Source organism: Spodoptera frugiperda, chromosome 19 (assembly GCF_023101765.2).
Source record: "Spodoptera frugiperda isolate SF20-4 chromosome 19, AGI-APGP_CSIRO_Sfru_2.0, whole genome shotgun sequence".
Classification (NCBI taxonomy): domain Eukaryota; kingdom Metazoa; phylum Arthropoda; class Insecta; order Lepidoptera; family Noctuidae; genus Spodoptera; species Spodoptera frugiperda.
In genome coordinates, this window is record NC_064230.1 from 7,973,668 (window position 1) to 7,993,554 (window position 19,887).

General features: G+C 39.4%; 1 protein-coding gene and 1 long non-coding RNA gene across 3 annotated transcripts; both read right to left on the reverse strand.

Moving 5' to 3' along the window:
- Positions 1-542: 542 nt before the first annotated feature.
- LOC118280868 (cytoplasmic FMR1-interacting protein-like) lies at positions 543-19,811 on the reverse strand (the record flags this gene model as incomplete). Its single annotated transcript, XM_050700660.1, has 4 exons — positions 543-2,629; positions 18,624-18,771; positions 19,166-19,228; positions 19,663-19,811. Coding segments are annotated over 4 exons (522 nt in total), but the record flags the coding sequence as incomplete, so codon positions are not given.
- On the reverse strand, positions 5,581-12,538 carry LOC126911751 (uncharacterized). Of its 2 annotated transcripts, none has more exons than XR_007706261.1 (2): positions 11,949-12,538; positions 5,581-6,656 (listed from the first exon to the last, which is right to left on the reverse strand). It is a non-coding gene; the product is annotated as an uncharacterized LOC126911751 (long non-coding RNA). The 2 variants fall into 2 exon arrangements; XR_007706260.1 differs by lacking the exon at positions 5,581-6,656 and adding an exon at positions 10,622-11,697.
- Positions 19,812-19,887: the final 76 nt, after the last annotated feature.

Sequence of the window (19,887 nt, forward strand, 5' to 3'; positions counted from 1 at the left end):
CTGCCTGGAAAAAGGGTCTCAACTTCGATTCCCGGGTCGGGCACAGCATTGCTAAAATAAAAATGCTTTCGAACGTTTACTGTAAAACGTGTAGCTAGCAATTGTCATACTCCTGCATTCTCTCTAAGTGTGCTTTTCTACCAGAGATATGCAATGTAACTGTGCGAGGAAGATGCGCAGCTCGAGTACGTAATGTGTCGATAGTAGGGAAGCCATCCATATCTTTCCGTATAAGAAACAGCTTAGCTTAGTCTGTTTCCACGAGTGCTAAGATAGCTTTTGATGCTATGATATGTGTGCTAAGATGGAAACTTAAAACCAATCATATTCATAGGAATATGATAGGTACGCGTCGCATGTAGGCTTTGCCGATGATGCGGTCCGTACGATGCGGATCAGTGGCCGCAGTTGTATGAGTTTCTATACAAGACAAACTAAAATCCGTTGCGAGCGATGCGGGCCTGTGGACTCTTACCTTTTGTGGTTAGCTTATAAATACGTCGTATCGATTATGACCCGTGGGGTATACTATAAAAAACACATTTTCAAGGTTTGTATACTTTATTTATAATTATAATAAAAAGATTACATAATTCTTATAATATTCTTGCATACATCGCCTGGACAGTCCACGCTACCATCAGTTGACTGGACAATCTCTACACTACACGAGTCACTGTTTACATGTTACCATTAGCTCATGACGATACAAAAATTCATGATTTTAATAAATTACATTATACATAGCCAAATAATATATTTCTAATACTTATGTGAGAATTAATTCTAAATAGAATTTTAACCAAAAATATTTTGCTGAGAGACAAATCTCAAATAATATCGAATACTAGCTTCTGCCAGTGGCTTCGTCCGCTTTCCTGTGGGATAAAAAGTATCCTAAGTGTTATTCCAGACCATAATCTACCCCTGTTCCAAATTTCATCCCAATTTCTTCAGCCGTTTTGACGTGATTGAGTAACAAACATACATACAAACTTTCGCATTTATATATTAGTAAAGTAATAGACTAATAAATAAAATTGTCTGTTTGTTATATAAAATTAACAACTCTTTATTTTATTACATGCATATGAATATACAATCACCAAAATATTTTGTCGAAGCCTGAAGTACTGCGAGGCGAACTTATGAATGCTGTTAATTCCTGTTTAATTATGTTTTACTTATGTATGTAAGTTGCTTTAGTTGGTGGTCTACCGTTGTAACTTTTGAATTAAATACATAAATAAATTTAATTTTTATAATTTTTGTCTGTCTTTCTGTTTGTTCTGGCTAATCTCTGAAAAGGCTAGCCCGATTTTGATGGGACTCTTTTATTGGCAGGTAGCTGATGTACCAAGGAGTAACTTAGGTTACTTTTATTAGTCACAAAGTCCGCAAATCCAAGCGAGCGAAGCCGCGGGCATCAGTTAGTATTATATTAAAAATTATGCTTAATCTAATAATATAAAGTCTTTAGATTATTCAAAAAGGCGAATTAATAATAACTTATAAAAGAATTCTTGGAAAATATTTTTATAATAACTATCGTGAGACATACTAAATTACACTAGAAATCACGGTTTACTCACTGGTACATTAACGGAGAAAAGCTCTACTAGTTTCGAGTCACAGAGGGACTCTTTATCATACTCTCTTTCTCACTCTCTCTCTTCTTTTTCACTCTACTCTCAGTAGATTACGCGACGTCGCCGCGTCTGCGCACGCTGCTCATGATGAAGAGTCCCTCTGTGACTCGAAACTAGTAGAGCTTTTCTCCATTAATGTACGTGAGTAAACCGTGGTTTTTAGTTAATTTACTTATTAATGGAAAGTTTTAATATTCCTTATATATTAAACTATATGTCTACATAGGTACTTATATTATTGGAATACATTTTCAGTTGTCTTCAAAAGTATACAGTAGCTTAGTACGAGTTTGCTTTACGTTTAAAGTAATCGAAACGAGAGCGCGTTCGGTGCTCTGATTGGCCGGCTCGAATTAACCAACCATACTAAAGATTGTTAAAATATAAATAAAAAAAACTCATACTAAGGGTTGTTCAAGTCATTATACAGTGATTCTAGATAAAACTAGAATACATAATGTTATGTTTAATTCATAAAACAGGATGTTTCTAAAACACTCTAACCTTACACACAGGGTGTTAAGCTGTTGTACAAATTATTATAGAGGGTGTGTCTAAATACAAGATTATGTAACACAGGGTGTTGCTCAAGTCATAATACAGGATGTTTCTAAACACCTCTAACTTTGTAAACAGGGTGTTTTAACATAAACAAACTACACACAGGGTGTTAGGCTGTTGTACAAGTAGTTATACAGGATGTGTCTAAACATAAACTTATGTTATTCAAGTCACATAATACAGAATGTTTCAATATACCTCTACCTTCACAAACAGGGTGTGTTAACAACACAACCTCACACAAACGGTCCTCCAGTCTAATTGATCTGATGTATGGGCGCGGAGGGCGGAGGGAAGCAGCGCACGTGCTCGACGCCGGCCCTCTCCTCGTCGGCCGCCAGGTGGCGCGCGAGGACGCCGAATATTTGCGAGTTCAGCACTTGGAAGCGCCGGATGCGGTCCACCATGCGTTTTAGGGGCTGCGGACATTTATAAATATGTATAATGTAACATTGTAACATTTCATATTGTAATTTAAACCCATCTTTATATTTATACGCTGAGAGGCCAAACATGACTGTGTTTTACCACATTTCTCTGTGCCTGCATGTTGTATTGTCATGTAACTCATGTTATGATAAATAAATGATCTATCTAACTAAAAAAATGATATGTCTACTTTTATATATTTTTTTATACCATGCCTTACACTAGTATTTCCTCCTGTGTCGTGGGTGCGTTTACAAACATACAAGTTAACATACACATGACACCCAGACCCGAAACAACAATTTGTGGATCACACAAAGAGTTGCTTCGTGCGGGAATTGAACCCGATACTCGTTTCGCAGTAGCTTGCTGCCCAGTTACCACGCCCACTGTTCTGTTGCGAGATTGGAAGTGCTAATGTCAATAATTAAAAGATATATCGCGTTCGATTCCCGCATTTGAGACAAAATAATTCAGTATTTTCAATAATTTCTGACTTACTGTCTCAATAATTTTGACTGCACAGTTGGCGCGGTGGCTGGGCAACCGGCTACCACGCAACGTGTAGCGGGTTCGATTCCCGCACGAATCAACTCTTTGTGTGATCCACAAATGGTCGTTTCAAGTCTGTGTGTCATGTGTATGTGAACTTGTATGTTTGTTAACGCACACACGACACAGGAGACGACTCTAGTATTTAAAAAAAAGGTATAAAACACACAATAATACTTACAATCCCTTTAACCGACTCGTCTTTCCCGTCGACTCGCTGCACTCTCAGGATGTGGTAGCAGAAGTCCAGAGCTTCGAACCTTCTCTGCTGACCCAGCAACGCTATAATCGTACACCCAGCCCAGTGGAGACCTTCGCCGAATAGCTCCCTGGAAGGTAAAACAATGAGTATTGAAACAATGTAACCAAGTATTGTATTGTGAACCTGATTGGACAAGAGTCACCTATGGAGTTTCTTGCTCGTTCTTCTACATAGGAATCTACACTTTGGAACGAGCAAATAGAGCAACTAGAGGACTGACCGACAGACAGACGTTATTAATATTATTACATTTATTTTGACGTTAAAAAATGCCTTTTTGGTCAATTTGAAATAAATAATTTTGACTTTGACTTGTGTGTATGAACAATTTAATCGGGTGTGTGTGTGTGTGTGTGTGTGTGTGTGTGTGTGTGTGTGTGTGTGTGTGTGTGTGTGTGTGTGTGTGTGTGTGTGTGTGTGTGTGTGTGTGTGTGTGTGTGTGTGTGTAGAATTGAACTTTAAAACCACAACGTGTATACTCACTCGACAGTAAACTGCGTGTCACCAACGGGTATACAATACAGGAACTGCAGGGCCGACCACAGTCTGGAATATAAACACACATTATTATTTATAATTTCTTTAATAACTAGGTTCTTCCAGCGGTTTCGCTTTCATTATATAAAAAGAGAAAGAAAAAAAAAACAGTTAATTTGCACCGTTACACAAAATTTTACAAAAAAATCTTATAACAACTGTTTTTGTTAGTTCATTTGTAAATCTCTGGAATTTTTGTATTGGATAGTGCATTTATTGAGGAAGGGTATAAAATATCAAAACATGACGCTATGATCAATAGGAACTGGGCAGAGCCTAAATAAAAGAGTAACTAATGAAGTTGCTTGTTCTTCTCCATTCGAAACTACACTATACTTATTTATACCTGAAATAGAATAAATGGTTTGACTGAGTCCAGTGTATCTAACATTTTTATTTTATTCAATATAGTAGAGTAGAAGTTGACCTGTGGAACTCGTTGGTGTCGTCAGTGTGCGCGGGCGCGTGGTGGTGGGGCGCGGGGGCGCGGGCCACTGCGGCGCGGCCAGGCAGGCGCGCAGTCTGCGCAGCACCACGGAGAACAGGGACAGCCCGCAGCACAGCGCTCGCCCGCTGCTGGGGGGCGATATATTACTGCATTTACATAACTAGACGAGGCCGGTGTCCAAGCAACAAGTTTCTACATGAATCCGCCATGTCAGCGAGCCGGCGTTCCGAGACCGCCCGCCGCCCGCCAGTGTACACCACGAGTCCGAGCTGCGAGCAGCTGCGTGTCGTAGCCACTCGCAGCAGAACAAAACTTCAAACCGCCACTTCAACAATCTCAAACTAAACAACTCAAGCTAACTAATGTAAAACGTACAATAAATATATTTCTCAAACAGCCGGCATTTCCTATCCGACTACTCTGAGAAGAAATGCCGAAACAAACTCAGAGGTGGCTTGAGGCTTGCCGCTCGATACGGTATTATGTGAGCTCAACTGAAGACGCATGTACTTTCTACAGTCCGCGACACGCTCAGAATGAAACGGCTCGCCATGAGGCTTCGCAAGTGGATACCCAGCTGTTGAGAGGTCGTAAGTGCGACTGCCTGGAAAAAGGGTCTCAACTTCGATTCCCGGGTCGGGCACAGCATTGCTAAAATAAAAATGCTTTCGAACGTTTACTGTAAAACGTGTAGCTAGCAATTGTCATACTCCTGCATTCTCTCTAAGTGTGCTTTTCTACCAGAGATATGCAATGTAACTGTGCGAGGAAGATGCGCAGCTCGAGTACGTAATGTGTCGATAGTAGGGAAGCCATCCATATCTTTCCGTATAAGAAACAGCTTAGCTTAGTCTGTTTCCACGAGTGCTAAGATAGCTTTTGATGCTATGATATGTGTGCTAAGATGGAAACTTAAAACCAATCATATTCATAGGAATATGATAGGTACGCGTCGCATGTAGGCTTTGCCGATGATGCGGTCCGTACGATGCGGATCAGTGGCCGCAGTTGTATGAGTTTCTATACAAGACAAACTAAAATCCGTTGCGAGCGATGCGGGCCTGTGGACTCTTACCTTTTGTGGTTAGCTTATAAATACGTCGTATCGATTATGACCCGTGGGGTATACTATAAAAAACACATTTTCAAGGTTTGTATACTTTATTTATAATTATAATAAAAAGATTACATAATTCTTATAATATTCTTGCATACATCGCCTGGACAGTCCACGCTACCATCAGTTGACTGGACAATCTCTACACTACACGAGTCACTGTTTACATGTTACCATTAGCTCATGACGATACAAAAATTCATGATTTTAATAAATTACATTATACATAGCCAAATAATATATTTCTAATACTTATGTGAGAATTAATTCTAAATAGAATTTTAACCAAAAATATTTTGCTGAGAGACAAATCTCAAATAATATCGAATACTAGCTTCTGCCAGTGGCTTCGTCCGCTTTCCTGTGGGATAAAAAGTATCCTAAGTGTTATTCCAGACCATAATCTACCCCTGTTCCAAATTTCATCCCAATTTCTTCAGCCGTTTTGACGTGATTGAGTAACAAACATACATACAAACTTTCGCATTTATATATTAGTAAAGTAATAGACTAATAAATAAAATTGTCTGTTTGTTATATAAAATTAACAACTCTTTATTTTATTACATGCATATGAATATACAATCACCAAAATATTTTGTCGAAGCCTGAAGTACTGCGAGGCGAACTTATGAATGCTGTTAATTCCTGTTTAATTATGTTTTACTTATGTATGTAAGTTGCTTTAGTTGGTGGTCTACCGTTGTAACTTTTGAATTAAATACATAAATAAATTTAATTTTTATAATTTTTGTCTGTCTTTCTGTTTGTTCTGGCTAATCTCTGAAAAGGCTAGCCCGATTTTGATGGGACTCTTTTATTGGCAGGTAGCTGATGTACCAAGGAGTAACTTAGGTTACTTTTATTAGTCACAAAGTCCGCAAATCCAAGCGAGCGAAGCCGCGGGCATCAGTTAGTATTATATTAAAAATTATGCTTAATCTAATAATATAAAGTCTTTAGATTATTCAAAAAGGCGAATTAATAATAACTTATAAAAGAATTCTTGGAAAATATTTTTATAATAACTATCGTGAGACATACTAAATTACACTAGAAATCACGGTTTACTCACTGGTACATTAACGGAGAAAAGCTCTACTAGTTTCGAGTCACAGAGGGACTCTTTATCATACTCTCTTTCTCACTCTCTCTCTTCTTTTTCACTCTACTCTCAGTAGATTACGCGACGTCGCCGCGTCTGCGCACGCTGCTCATGATGAAGAGTCCCTCTGTGACTCGAAACTAGTAGAGCTTTTCTCCATTAATGTACGTGAGTAAACCGTGGTTTTTAGTTAATTTACTTATTAATGGAAAGTTTTAATATTCCTTATATATTAAACTATATGTCTACATAGGTACTTATATTATTGGAATACATTTTCAGTTGTCTTCAAAAGTATACAGTAGCTTAGTACGAGTTTGCTTTACGTTTAAAGTAATCGAAACGAGAGCGCGTTCGGTGCTCTGATTGGCCGGCTCGAATTAACCAACCATACTAAAGATTGTTAAAATATAAATAAAAAAAACTCATACTAAGGGTTGTTCAAGTCATTATACAGTGATTCTAGATAAAACTAGAATACATAATGTTATGTTTAATTCATAAAACAGGATGTTTCTAAAACACTCTAACCTTACACACAGGGTGTTAAGCTGTTGTACAAATTATTATAGAGGGTGTGTCTAAATACAAGATTATGTAACACAGGGTGTTGCTCAAGTCATAATACAGGATGTTTCTAAACACCTCTAACTTTGTAAACAGGGTGTTTTAACATAAACAAACTACACACAGGGTGTTAGGCTGTTGTACAAGTAGTTATACAGGATGTGTCTAAACATAAACTTATGTTATTCAAGTCACATAATACAGAATGTTTCAATATACCTCTACCTTCACAAACAGGGTGTGTTAACAACACAACCTCACACAAACGGTCCTCCAGTCTAATTGATCTGATGTATGGGCGCGGAGGGCGGAGGGAAGCAGCGCACGTGCTCGACGCCGGCCCTCTCCTCGTCGGCCGCCAGGTGGCGCGCGAGGACGCCGAATATTTGCGAGTTCAGCACTTGGAAGCGCCGGATGCGGTCCACCATGCGTTTTAGGGGCTGCGGACATTTATAAATATGTATAATGTAACATTGTAACATTTCATATTGTAATTTAAACCCATCTTTATATTTATACGCTGAGAGGCCAAACATGACTGTGTTTTACCACATTTCTCTGTGCCTGCATGTTGTATTGTCATGTAACTCATGTTATGATAAATAAATGATCTATCTAACTAAAAAAATGATATGTCTACTTTTATATATTTTTTTATACCATGCCTTACACTAGTATTTCCTCCTGTGTCGTGGGTGCGTTTACAAACATACAAGTTAACATACACATGACACCCAGACCCGAAACAACAATTTGTGGATCACACAAAGAGTTGCTTCGTGCGGGAATTGAACCCGATACTCGTTTCGCAGTAGCTTGCTGCCCAGTTACCACGCCCACTGTTCTGTTGCGAGATTGGAAGTGCTAATGTCAATAATTAAAAGATATATCGCGTTCGATTCCCGCATTTGAGACAAAATAATTCAGTATTTTCAATAATTTCTGACTTACTGTCTCAATAATTTTGACTGCACAGTTGGCGCGGTGGCTGGGCAACCGGCTACCACGCAACGTGTAGCGGGTTCGATTCCCGCACGAATCAACTCTTTGTGTGATCCACAAATGGTCGTTTCAAGTCTGTGTGTCATGTGTATGTGAACTTGTATGTTTGTTAACGCACACACGACACAGGAGACGACTCTAGTATTTAAAAAAAAGGTATAAAACACACAATAATACTTACAATCCCTTTAACCGACTCGTCTTTCCCGTCGACTCGCTGCACTCTCAGGATGTGGTAGCAGAAGTCCAGAGCTTCGAACCTTCTCTGCTGACCCAGCAACGCTATAATCGTACACCCAGCCCAGTGGAGACCTTCGCCGAATAGCTCCCTGGAAGGTAAAACAATGAGTATTGAAACAATGTAACCAAGTATTGTATTGTGAACCTGATTGGACAAGAGTCACCTATGGAGTTTCTTGCTCGTTCTTCTACATAGGAATCTACACTTTGGAACGAGCAAATAGAGCAACTAGAGGACTGACCGACAGACAGACGTTATTAATATTATTACATTTATTTTGACGTTAAAAAATGCCTTTTTGGTCAATTTGAAATAAATAATTTTGACTTTGACTTGTGTGTATGAACAATTTAATCGGGTGTGTGTGTGTGTGTGTGTGTGTGTGTGTGTGTGTGTGTGTGTGTGTGTGTGTGTGTGTGTGTGTGTGTGTGTGTGTGTGTGTGTGTGTGTGTGTGTGTGTGTGTGTGTGTTAGAATTGAACTTTAAAACCACAACGTGTATACTCACTCGACAGTAAACTGCGTGTCACCAACGGGTATACAATACAGGAACTGCAGGGCCGACCACAGTCTGGAATATAAACACACATTATTATTTATAATTTCTTTAATAACTAGGTTCTTCCAGCGGTTTCGCTTTCATTATATAAAAAGAGAAAGAAAAAAAAAACAGTTAATTTGCACCGTTACACAAAATTTTACAAAAAAATCTTATAACAACTGTTTTTGTTAGTTCATTTGTAAATCTCTGGAATTTTTGTATTGGATAGTGCATTTATTGAGGAAGGGTATAAAATATCAAAACATGACGCTATGATCAATAGGAACTGGGCAGAGCCTAAATAAAAGAGTAACTAATGAAGTTGCTTGTTCTTCTCCATTCGAAACTACACTATACTTATTTATACCTGAAATAGAATAAATGGTTTGACTGAGTCCAGTGTATCTAACATTTTTATTTTATTCAATATAGTAGAGTAGAAGTTGACCTGTGGAACTCGTTGGTGTCGTCAGTGTGCGCGGGCGCGTGGTGGTGGGGCGCGGGGGCGCGGGCCACTGCGGCGCGGCCAGGCAGGCGCGCAGTCTGCGCAGCACCACGGAGAACAGGGACAGCCCGCAGCACAGCGCTCGCCCGCTGCTGGGGGGCGATATATTACTGCATTTACATAACTAGACGAGGCCGGTGTCCAAGCAACAAGTTTCTACATGAATCCGCCATGTCAGCGAGCCGGCGTTCCGAGACCGCCCGCCGCCCGCCAGTGTACACCACGAGTCCGAGCTGCGAGCAGCTGCGTGTCGTAGCCACTCGCAGCAGAACAAAACTTCAAACCGCCACTTCAACAATCTCAAACTAAACAACTCAAGCTAACTAATGTAAAACGTACAATAAATATATTTCTCAAACAGCCGGCATTTCCTATCCGACTACTCTGAGAAGAAATGCCGAAACAAACTCAGAGGTGGCTTGAGGCTTGCCGCTCGATACGGTATTATGTGAGCTCAACTGAAGACGCATGTACTTTCTACAGTCCGCGACACGCTCAGAATGAAACGGCTCGCCATGAGGCTTCGCAAGTGGATACCCAGCTGTTGAGAGGTCGTAAGTGCGACTGCCTGGAAAAAGGGTCTCAACTTCGATTCCCGGGTCGGGCACAGCATTGCTAAAATAAAAATGCTTTCGAACGTTTACTGTAAAACGTGTAGCTAGCAATTGTCATACTCCTGCATTCTCTCTAAGTGTGCTTTTCTACCAGAGATATGCAATGTAACTGTGCGAGGAAGATGCGCAGCTCGAGTACGTAATGTGTCGATAGTAGGGAAGCCATCCATATCTTTCCGTATAAGAAACAGCTTAGCTTAGTCTGTTTCCACGAGTGCTAAGATAGCTTTTGATGCTATGATATGTGTGCTAAGATGGAAACTTAAAACCAATCATATTCATAGGAATATGATAGGTACGCGTCGCATGTAGGCTTTGCCGATGATGCGGTCCGTACGATGCGGATCAGTGGCCGCAGTTGTATGAGTTTCTATACAAGACAAACTAAAATCCGTTGCGAGCGATGCGGGCCTGTGGACTCTTACCTTTTGTGGTTAGCTTATAAATACGTCGTATCGATTATGACCCGTGGGGTATACTATAAAAAACACATTTTCAAGGTTTGTATACTTTATTTATAATTATAATAAAAAGATTACATAATTCTTATAATATTCTTGCATACATCGCCTGGACAGTCCACGCTACCATCAGTTGACTGGACAATCTCTACACTACACGAGTCACTGTTTACATGTTACCATTAGCTCATGACGATACAAAAATTCATGATTTTAATAAATTACATTATACATAGCCAAATAATATATTTCTAATACTTATGTGAGAATTAATTCTAAATAGAATTTTAACCAAAAATATTTTGCTGAGAGACAAATCTCAAATAATATCGAATACTAGCTTCTGCCAGTGGCTTCGTCCGCTTTCCTGTGGGATAAAAAGTATCCTAAGTGTTATTCCAGACCATAATCTACCCCTGTTCCAAATTTCATCCCAATTTCTTCAGCCGTTTTGACGTGATTGAGTAACAAACATACATACAAACTTTCGCATTTATATATTAGTAAAGTAATAGACTAATAAATAAAATTGTCTGTTTGTTATATAAAATTAACAACTCTTTATTTTATTACATGCATATGAATATACAATCACCAAAATATTTTGTCGAAGCCTGAAGTACTGCGAGGCGAACTTATGAATGCTGTTAATTCCTGTTTAATTATGTTTTACTTATGTATGTAAGTTGCTTTAGTTGGTGGTCTACCGTTGTAACTTTTGAATTAAATACATAAATAAATTTAATTTTTATAATTTTTGTCTGTCTTTCTGTTTGTTCTGGCTAATCTCTGAAAAGGCTAGCCCGATTTTGATGGGACTCTTTTATTGGCAGGTAGCTGATGTACCAAGGAGTAACTTAGGTTACTTTTATTAGTCACAAAGTCCGCAAATCCAAGCGAGCGAAGCCGCGGGCATCAGTTAGTATTATATTAAAAATTATGCTTAATCTAATAATATAAAGTCTTTAGATTATTCAAAAAGGCGAATTAATAATAACTTATAAAAGAATTCTTGGAAAATATTTTTATAATAACTATCGTGAGACATACTAAATTACACTAGAAATCACGGTTTACTCACTGGTACATTAACGGAGAAAAGCTCTACTAGTTTCGAGTCACAGAGGGACTCTTTATCATACTCTCTTTCTCACTCTCTCTTCTTTTTCACTCTACTCTCAGTAGATTACGCGACGTCGCCGCGTCTGCGCACGCTGCTCATGATGAAGAGTCCCTCTGTGACTCGAAACTAGTAGAGCTTTTCTCCATTAATGTACGTGAGTAAACCGTGGTTTTTAGTTAATTTACTTATTAATGGAAAGTTTTAATATTCCTTATATATTAAACTATATGTCTACATAGGTACTTATATTATTGGAATACATTTTCAGTTGTCTTCAAAAGTATACAGTAGCTTAGTACGAGTTTGCTTTACGTTTAAAGTAATCGAAACGAGAGCGCGTTCGGTGCTCTGATTGGCCGGCTCGAATTAACCAACCATACTAAAGATTGTTAAAATATAAATAAAAAAACTCATACTAAGGGTTGTTCAAGTCATTATACAGTGATTCTAGATAAAACTAGAATACATAATGTTATGTTTAATTCATAAAACAGGATGTTTCTAAAACACTCTAACCTTACACACAGGGTGTTAAGCTGTTGTACAAATTATTATAGAGGGTGTGTCTAAATACAAGATTATGTAACACAGGGTGTTGCTCAAGTCATAATACAGGATGTTTCTAAACACCTCTAACTTTGTAAACAGGGTGTTTTAACATAAACAAACTACACACAGGGTGTTAGGCTGTTGTACAAGTAGTTATACAGGATGTGTCTAAACATAAACTTATGTTATTCAAGTCACATAATACAGAATGTTTCAATATACCTCTACCTTCACAAACAGGGTGTGTTAACAACACAACCTCACACAAACGGTCCTCCAGTCTAATTGATCTGATGTATGGGCGCGGAGGGCGGAGGGAAGCAGCGCACGTGCTCGACGCCGGCCCTCTCCTCGTCGGCCGCCAGGTGGCGCGCGAGGACGCCGAATATTTGCGAGTTCAGCACTTGGAAGCGCCGGATGCGGTCCACCATGCGTTTTAGGGGCTGCGGACATTTATAAATATGTATAATGTAACATTGTAACATTTCATATTGTAATTTAAACCCATCTTTATATTTATACGCTGAGAGGCCAAACATGACTGTGTTTTACCACATTTCTCTGTGCCTGCATGTTGTATTGTCATGTAACTCATGTTATGATAAATAAATGATCTATCTAACTAAAAAAATGATATGTCTACTTTTATATATTTTTTTATACCATGCCTTACACTTGGATTTCTCCTGTGTCGTGGGTGCGTTTACAAACATACAAGTTAACATACACATGACACCCAGACCCGAAACAACAATTTGTGGATCACACAAAGAGTTGCTTCGTGCGGGAATTGAACCCGATACTCGTTTCGCAGTAGCTTGCTGCCCAGTTACCACGCCCACTGTTCTGTTGCGAGATTGGAAGTGCTAATGTCAATAATTAAAAGATATATCGCGTTCGATTCCCGCATTTGAGACAAAATAATTCAGTATTTTCAATAATTTCTGACTTACTGTCTCAATAATTTTGACTGCACAGTTGGCGCGGTGGCTGGGCAACCGGCTACCACGCAACGTGTAGCGGGTTCGATTCCCGCACGAATCAACTCTTTGTGTGATCCACAAATGGTCGTTTCAAGTCTGTGTGTCATGTGTATGTGAACTTGTATGTTTGTTAACGCACACACGACACAGGAGACGACTCTAGTATTTAAAAAAAAGGTATAAAACACACAATAATACTTACAATCCCTTTAACCGACTCGTCTTTCCCGTCGACTCGCTGCACTCTCAGGATGTGGTAGCAGAAGTCCAGAGCTTCGAACCTTCTCTGCTGACCCAGCAACGCTATAATCGTACACCCAGCCCAGTGGAGACCTTCGCCGAATAGCTCCCTGGAAGGTAAAACAATGAGTATTGAAACAATGTAACCAAGTATTGTATTGTGAACCTGATTGGACAAGAGTCACCTATGGAGTTTCTTGCTCGTTCTTCTACATAGGAATCTACACTTTGGAACGAGCAAATAGAGCAACTAGAGGACTGACCGACAGACAGACGTTATTAATATTATTACATTTATTTTGACGTTAAAAAATGCCTTTTTGGTCAATTTGAAATAAATAATTTTGACTTTGACTTGTGTGTATGAACAATTTAATCGTGTGTGTGTGTGTGTGTGTGTGTGTGTGTGTGTGTGTGTGTGTGTGTGTGTGTGTGTGTGTGTGTGTGTGTGTGTGTGTGTGTGTGTGTGTGTGTTAGAATTGAACTTTAAAACCACAACGTGTATACTCACTCGACAGTAAACTGCGTGTCACCAACGGGTATACAATACAGGAACTGCAGGGCCGACCACAGTCTGGAATATAAACACACATTATTATTTATAATTTCTTTAATAACTAGGTTCTTCCAGCGGTTTCGCTTTCATTATATAAAAAGAGAAAGAAAAAAAAAACAGTTAATTTGCACCGTTACACAAAATTTTACAAAAAAAATCTTATTACAACTGTTTTTGTTAGTTCATTTGTAAATCTCTGGAATTTTTGTATTGGATAGTGCATTTATTGAGGAAGGGTATAAAATATCAAAACATGACGCTATGATCAATAGGAACTGGGCAGAGCCTAAATAAAAGAGTAACTAATGAAGTTGCTTGTTCTTCTCCATTCGAAACTACACTATACTTATTTATACCTGAAATAGAATAAATGGTTTGACTGAGTCCAGTGTATCTAACATTTTTATTTTATTCAATATAGTAGAGTAGAAGTTGACCTGTGGAACTCGTTGGTGTCGTCAGTGTGCGCGGGCGCGTGGTGGTGGGGCGCGGGGGCGCGGGCCACTGCGGCGCGGCCAGGCAGGCGCGCAGTCTGCGCAGCACCACGGAGAACAGGGACAGCCCGCAGCACAGCGCTCGCCCGCTGCTGGGGGGCGATATATTACTGCATTTACATAACTAGACGAGGCCGGTGTCCAAGCAACAAGTTTCTACATGAATCCGCCATGTCAGCGAGCCGGCGTTCCGAGACCGCCCGCCGCCCGCCAGTGTACACCACGAGTCCGAGCTGCGAGCAGCTGCGTGTCGTAGCCACCCGCAGCAGAACAAAACTTCAAAACGCCACTTCAACAATCTCAAACTAAACAACTCAAGCTAACTAATGTAAAACGTACAATAAATATATTTCTCAAACAGCCGGCATTTCCTATCCGACTACTCTGAGAAGAAATGCCGAAACAAACTCAGAGGTGGCTTGAGGCTTGCCGCTCGATACGGTATTATGTGAGCTCAACTGAAGACGCATGTACTTTCTACAGTCCGCGACACGCTCAGAATGGAGCAGCTTGCCATGAGGCTTCGCAAGTGGATATCCAGCTGTTGAATGCTCGCAAGTGCGACTGCCAGAAAAAAGGGTCTCAGCTTCGATTCCCGGGTTGGGCACAGCATTGCTAGAATAAAAATGCTTTCGAACGTTTACTGTAAAACGTCTAGCTAGCAATTGTCATACTCCTGCCCTCTCTCTAAGTGTGCTTTTCTACCAGAGATATGCAATGTAACTGTGCGAGGAAGATGCGCAGCTCGAGTACGTAATGTGTCGATAGTAGGGAAGCCATCCATATCTTTCCGTATAAGAAACAGCTTAGCTTAGTCTGTTTCCACGAGTGCTAAGCTATTTGTATGAATATGATTGGTGGATGCTATGATCCACAGTGTGCTAACATCTCTGGAAACTTAATTTACTGACATTTCGTAGTGAACTAAACATGCAAGCACATTGCACATCCGGACACAGTCGTGTAAGGTAAGTGATATGTCGGCATCGCACGCGTACGACGTCATAAGTAGGCATGTAGACATTGCTGATGATGCGGTCCGTACGATGCGGATCAGTGGACGCAGTTGTATGAGTTTCTATACAAGACTAACTAAAATCCGTTGCGTGCGATACGTACGATGCGGGCCTGTGGACACTTACCTTTTGTGGTTTGTTTAGATATAAATATATCCCATCGATTGTGGCCCGTGGGGTATAATATAAAAAATACTCATTTTTAAGGTTTGTATACTTTATTTAATAATTATAATAAAAAGATTACATAATTCTTATATTCTTGCATACATCGCCTGGACAGTCCACGCTACCATCAGTTGACTGGACAATCTCTACACTACACGAGTCACTGTTTACGTGTTACCATTAGCTCATGACGATACAAAAGTTCATGATTTTAATAAATTACATTATACATAGCCAAATAATATATTTCTAATACTTATGTGAGAATTAATTCTAAATAGATTTTTAAACAACAATATTTTGCTGAGAGGCAAATCTCAAATAATATCGAATACTAGCTTCTGCCAGTGGCTTCGTCCGCATTCCCGTGGGATAAAAAGTATCCTATGTGTTATTCCAGACCATAATCTACCCCTGTTCCAAATTTCATCCCGATCCTTTCAGCCGTTTTGACGTGATTGAGTAACAAGCATACACACAAACTTTCGCATTTATAATATTAGTAAAGTAATAGACTAATAAATAAAATTGTCTGTTTGTTATATAAAATTAACAACTCTTTATTTTATTACATGCATATGAATATACAATCACCAAAATATTTTATCGGAATGCCTGAAGTACTGCGAGGCGAACTTATGAATGCTGTTAATTCCTGTTTAATTATGTTTTAGTTATGTATGTAAGTTGCTTTAATTGGTTGTCTACCGTTGTAACTTTTGAATTAAATACATAAATAAATTTAATTTTTACAATTTTTGTCTGTCTTTCTGTTTGTTCTGGCTAATTTCTGAAATGGCTGAACCGATTTTGACGGGACTTTTATTGGCAGGTAGCTGATGTACTAAGGAGTAACTTAGGCTGTTTTTATTAGTCACAAACTCCGCAAATCCAAGCGAGTGAAGCCGCGGGCATCAGTTAGTATTATATTAAAAATTATGTTTAATCTAATAATATAAAAGTCTTTAGATTATTCAAAAATGCGAATCAATAATAACTTATTAAAGAATTCTTGGAAAATATCTTTATAATAACTATCGTGAGACATACTAAATTAACTAAAAATCACGGTTTACTCACTGGTACATTAATGGAGAAAAGCTCTACTAGTTTCGAGTCACAGAGGGACTTTTCATACTCTCTTTCTCACTCTCTCTTCTTTTTCACTCTACTCTCAGTAGTCTGTACGACGTCGCCGCGTCTGCGCACACTGCTCATGATGAAGAGTCCCTCTGTGACTCGAAACTAGTAGAGCTTTTCTCTATTAATGTACCAGTGAGTAAACCGTGATTTTTATTTAATTTACTAATTTATGGAAAGTTTTAATATTCCTTATATATTAAACTATATGTCTACATAGGTACTTATATTATTGGAATACATTTGTAGTTGTCTTCAAAGGTATACTTACTACTATTAGTAAGAGTTTACTATGCATGAAATGAAAGAGCGTTCGGCGCTCTGATTGGTTGGTTTATTCGAGCCGACCAATCATATCGCCGAACGCGCTCTCGTTTCGTTTTTGTTCAACGTAAAGCAAACTCATACTAAGGGTACTGCTGTTGTTCAAGTCATTATACAGGATGTGTCTAAACATAAGCTTACGTAACACAGGGTGTTGCTCTAGTCATAATACAGGCTGTTCCTAAACATCTGTAACCTTATAAACAGGGTGTTTTAACATAACCAAACTACACACAGGATGTTAAACTGTTGTACAAGTAGTTATACAGGATGTCTCTAAATACAAGCTTACGTAACACAGGGTGTTATTCAAGTCATAATATAGGCTGTTCCAAAACTCTTCCTATAAACAGGGTGTTTTAACAACATAAACACACTACACACAGTATGTTCAGCTGTTGTACAAGTCGTTATACAGGGTGTGTCTAAACATAAGCTTATGTTATTCAAGTCATAATACAGGATGTTTCAATACACCTCTACCTTCACAAACAGGGTGTGTTAACAACACAACCTCACACACACGGTCCTCCCGTCTAATTGATCTGATGTATGGGCGCGGAGGGCGGAGGGAAGCAGCGCACGTGCTCGACGCCGGCCCTCTCCTCGTCGGCCGCCAGGTGGCGCGCGAGGACGCCGAATATTTGCGAGTTCAGCACTTGGAAGCGCCGGATGCGGTCCACCATGCGTTTTAGGGGCTGCGGACATTTATAAATATGTATAATGTAACATTGTAACATTTCATATTGTAATTTAAACCCATCTTTATATTTGTACGCCGAAAGGTCAAACATGACTGTGCTTTACCACAATTCTCTGTACCTGCATGTTGTATTGTCATGTAACTCATGTTATGACAAATAAATAATATAATCTATCTAAAAAAAATGATATGTCTACTTTTATTTATTTTTTTAAACCATGCCCCACACTAGGATTGTCTCCTGTGTCGTGTGTGCGTTTACAAACATACAAGTTCACATACACATACACACAGACCCGAAACAACAATTTGTGGATCACACAAAGAGTTGCTCCGTGCGGGAATTGAACCCGCTACACGTTACGCAGTAGCTTGTTGCCCAGCCACCAGCCCACTGTTTAGTCAGTTGCGAGATTGGAGGTGCTAATGTTAATAATTAAAAGATATATCGCGTTCGATTCCCGCATTTGAGACAAAAACATTCAGTATTTTCTATCATTTGTGATTGACTGAATAATTTTGACTGCACGGTTGGCGCTATAGCTGGGCAACCGGCAGCCACGCAACGTGTAGCGGGTTCAATTCCCGCACGAATCAACTCTTTATGAGCTCCACAAATCGTCTTTCCTAGTCTGGGTGTCATGTGTATGTGAACTTGTATGTTTGTAAACGCACCCACGACACAGGAGACAATCCTAGTGTTTAAACAAGGGTATAAAACACACAATAATACTTACAATCCCTTTAACCGACTCGTCTTTCCCGTCGACTCGCTGCACTCTCAGGATGTGGTAGCAGAAGTCCAGAGCTTCGAACCTTCTCTGCTGACCCAGCAACGCTATAATCGTACACCCAGCCCAGTGGAGACCTTCGCCGAATAGCTCCCTGGAAGGTAAAACAATGAGTATTGAAACAATGTAACCGAGTATTGTATTGTGAACCTGATTGGACAAGAGTAACCTATGGAGTTTCTTGCTCGTTCTTCTACATAGGAATCTACACTTTGGAACGAGCAAATAGAGCAACTAGAGGACTGACCGACAGACGTTATTAATATTATTATATTTGCTTTGACGTTCAAAAATGCCTTCCTGGTCTATTTGAAATAAATAATTTTGACTTTGAGTGTGTGAGCGAAATAGTCATGACAATTTAATCATGTGTGTGTGTGCGTGCGTGTGTGTCTGTGTGTGTGTGTGTGTGTGTGTGTGTGTGTGTGTGTGTGTGTGTGTGTGTGTGTGTTAGAATTGAACTTTAAAACCACAACGTGTATACTCACTCGACAGTAAACTGCGTGTCACCAACGGGTATACAATACAGGAACTGCAGGGCCGACCACAGTCTGGAATATAAACACACATTATTATTTATAATTTCTTTAATAACTAGATTTTTCCAGCGGTTTCGCTTTCATTATATAAATAGAGAAAGAAAAAAAAACAGTTAATTTGCACCGTTACACAAAATTTCACAAAAATCTTATTACAACTGTTTTTGTTAGTTCATTTGTAAATCTCTGGAATTTTTGTATTGGATAGTTCATTTATTGAGGAAGGGTATAAAATATCAAAACATGACGCTATGATCAATAGGAACTAGACAGAGCCTAAATAAAAGAGTAACTAATGAAGTTGCTTGTTCTTCTCCATTCGAAACTAAATTATTTATGAACATTTCGAAAGTAGTTATTTATACCTGAAATAGAATAAATGGTTTGACTGAGTCCAGTGTATCTAACATTTTTATTTTATTCAATATAGTAGAGTAGAAGTTGACCTGTGGAACTCGTTGGTGTCGTCAGTGTGCGCGGGCGCGTGGTGGTGGGGCGCGGGGGCGCGGGCCACTGCGGCGCGGCCAGGCAGGCGCGCAGTCTGCGCAGCACCACGGAGAACAGGGACAGCCCGCAGCACAGCGCTCGCCCGCTGCTGGGGCGATATATTACTGCATTTACATAACTAGACGAGGCCGGTGTCAAAGCAACAAGTTTCTACATGAATCCGC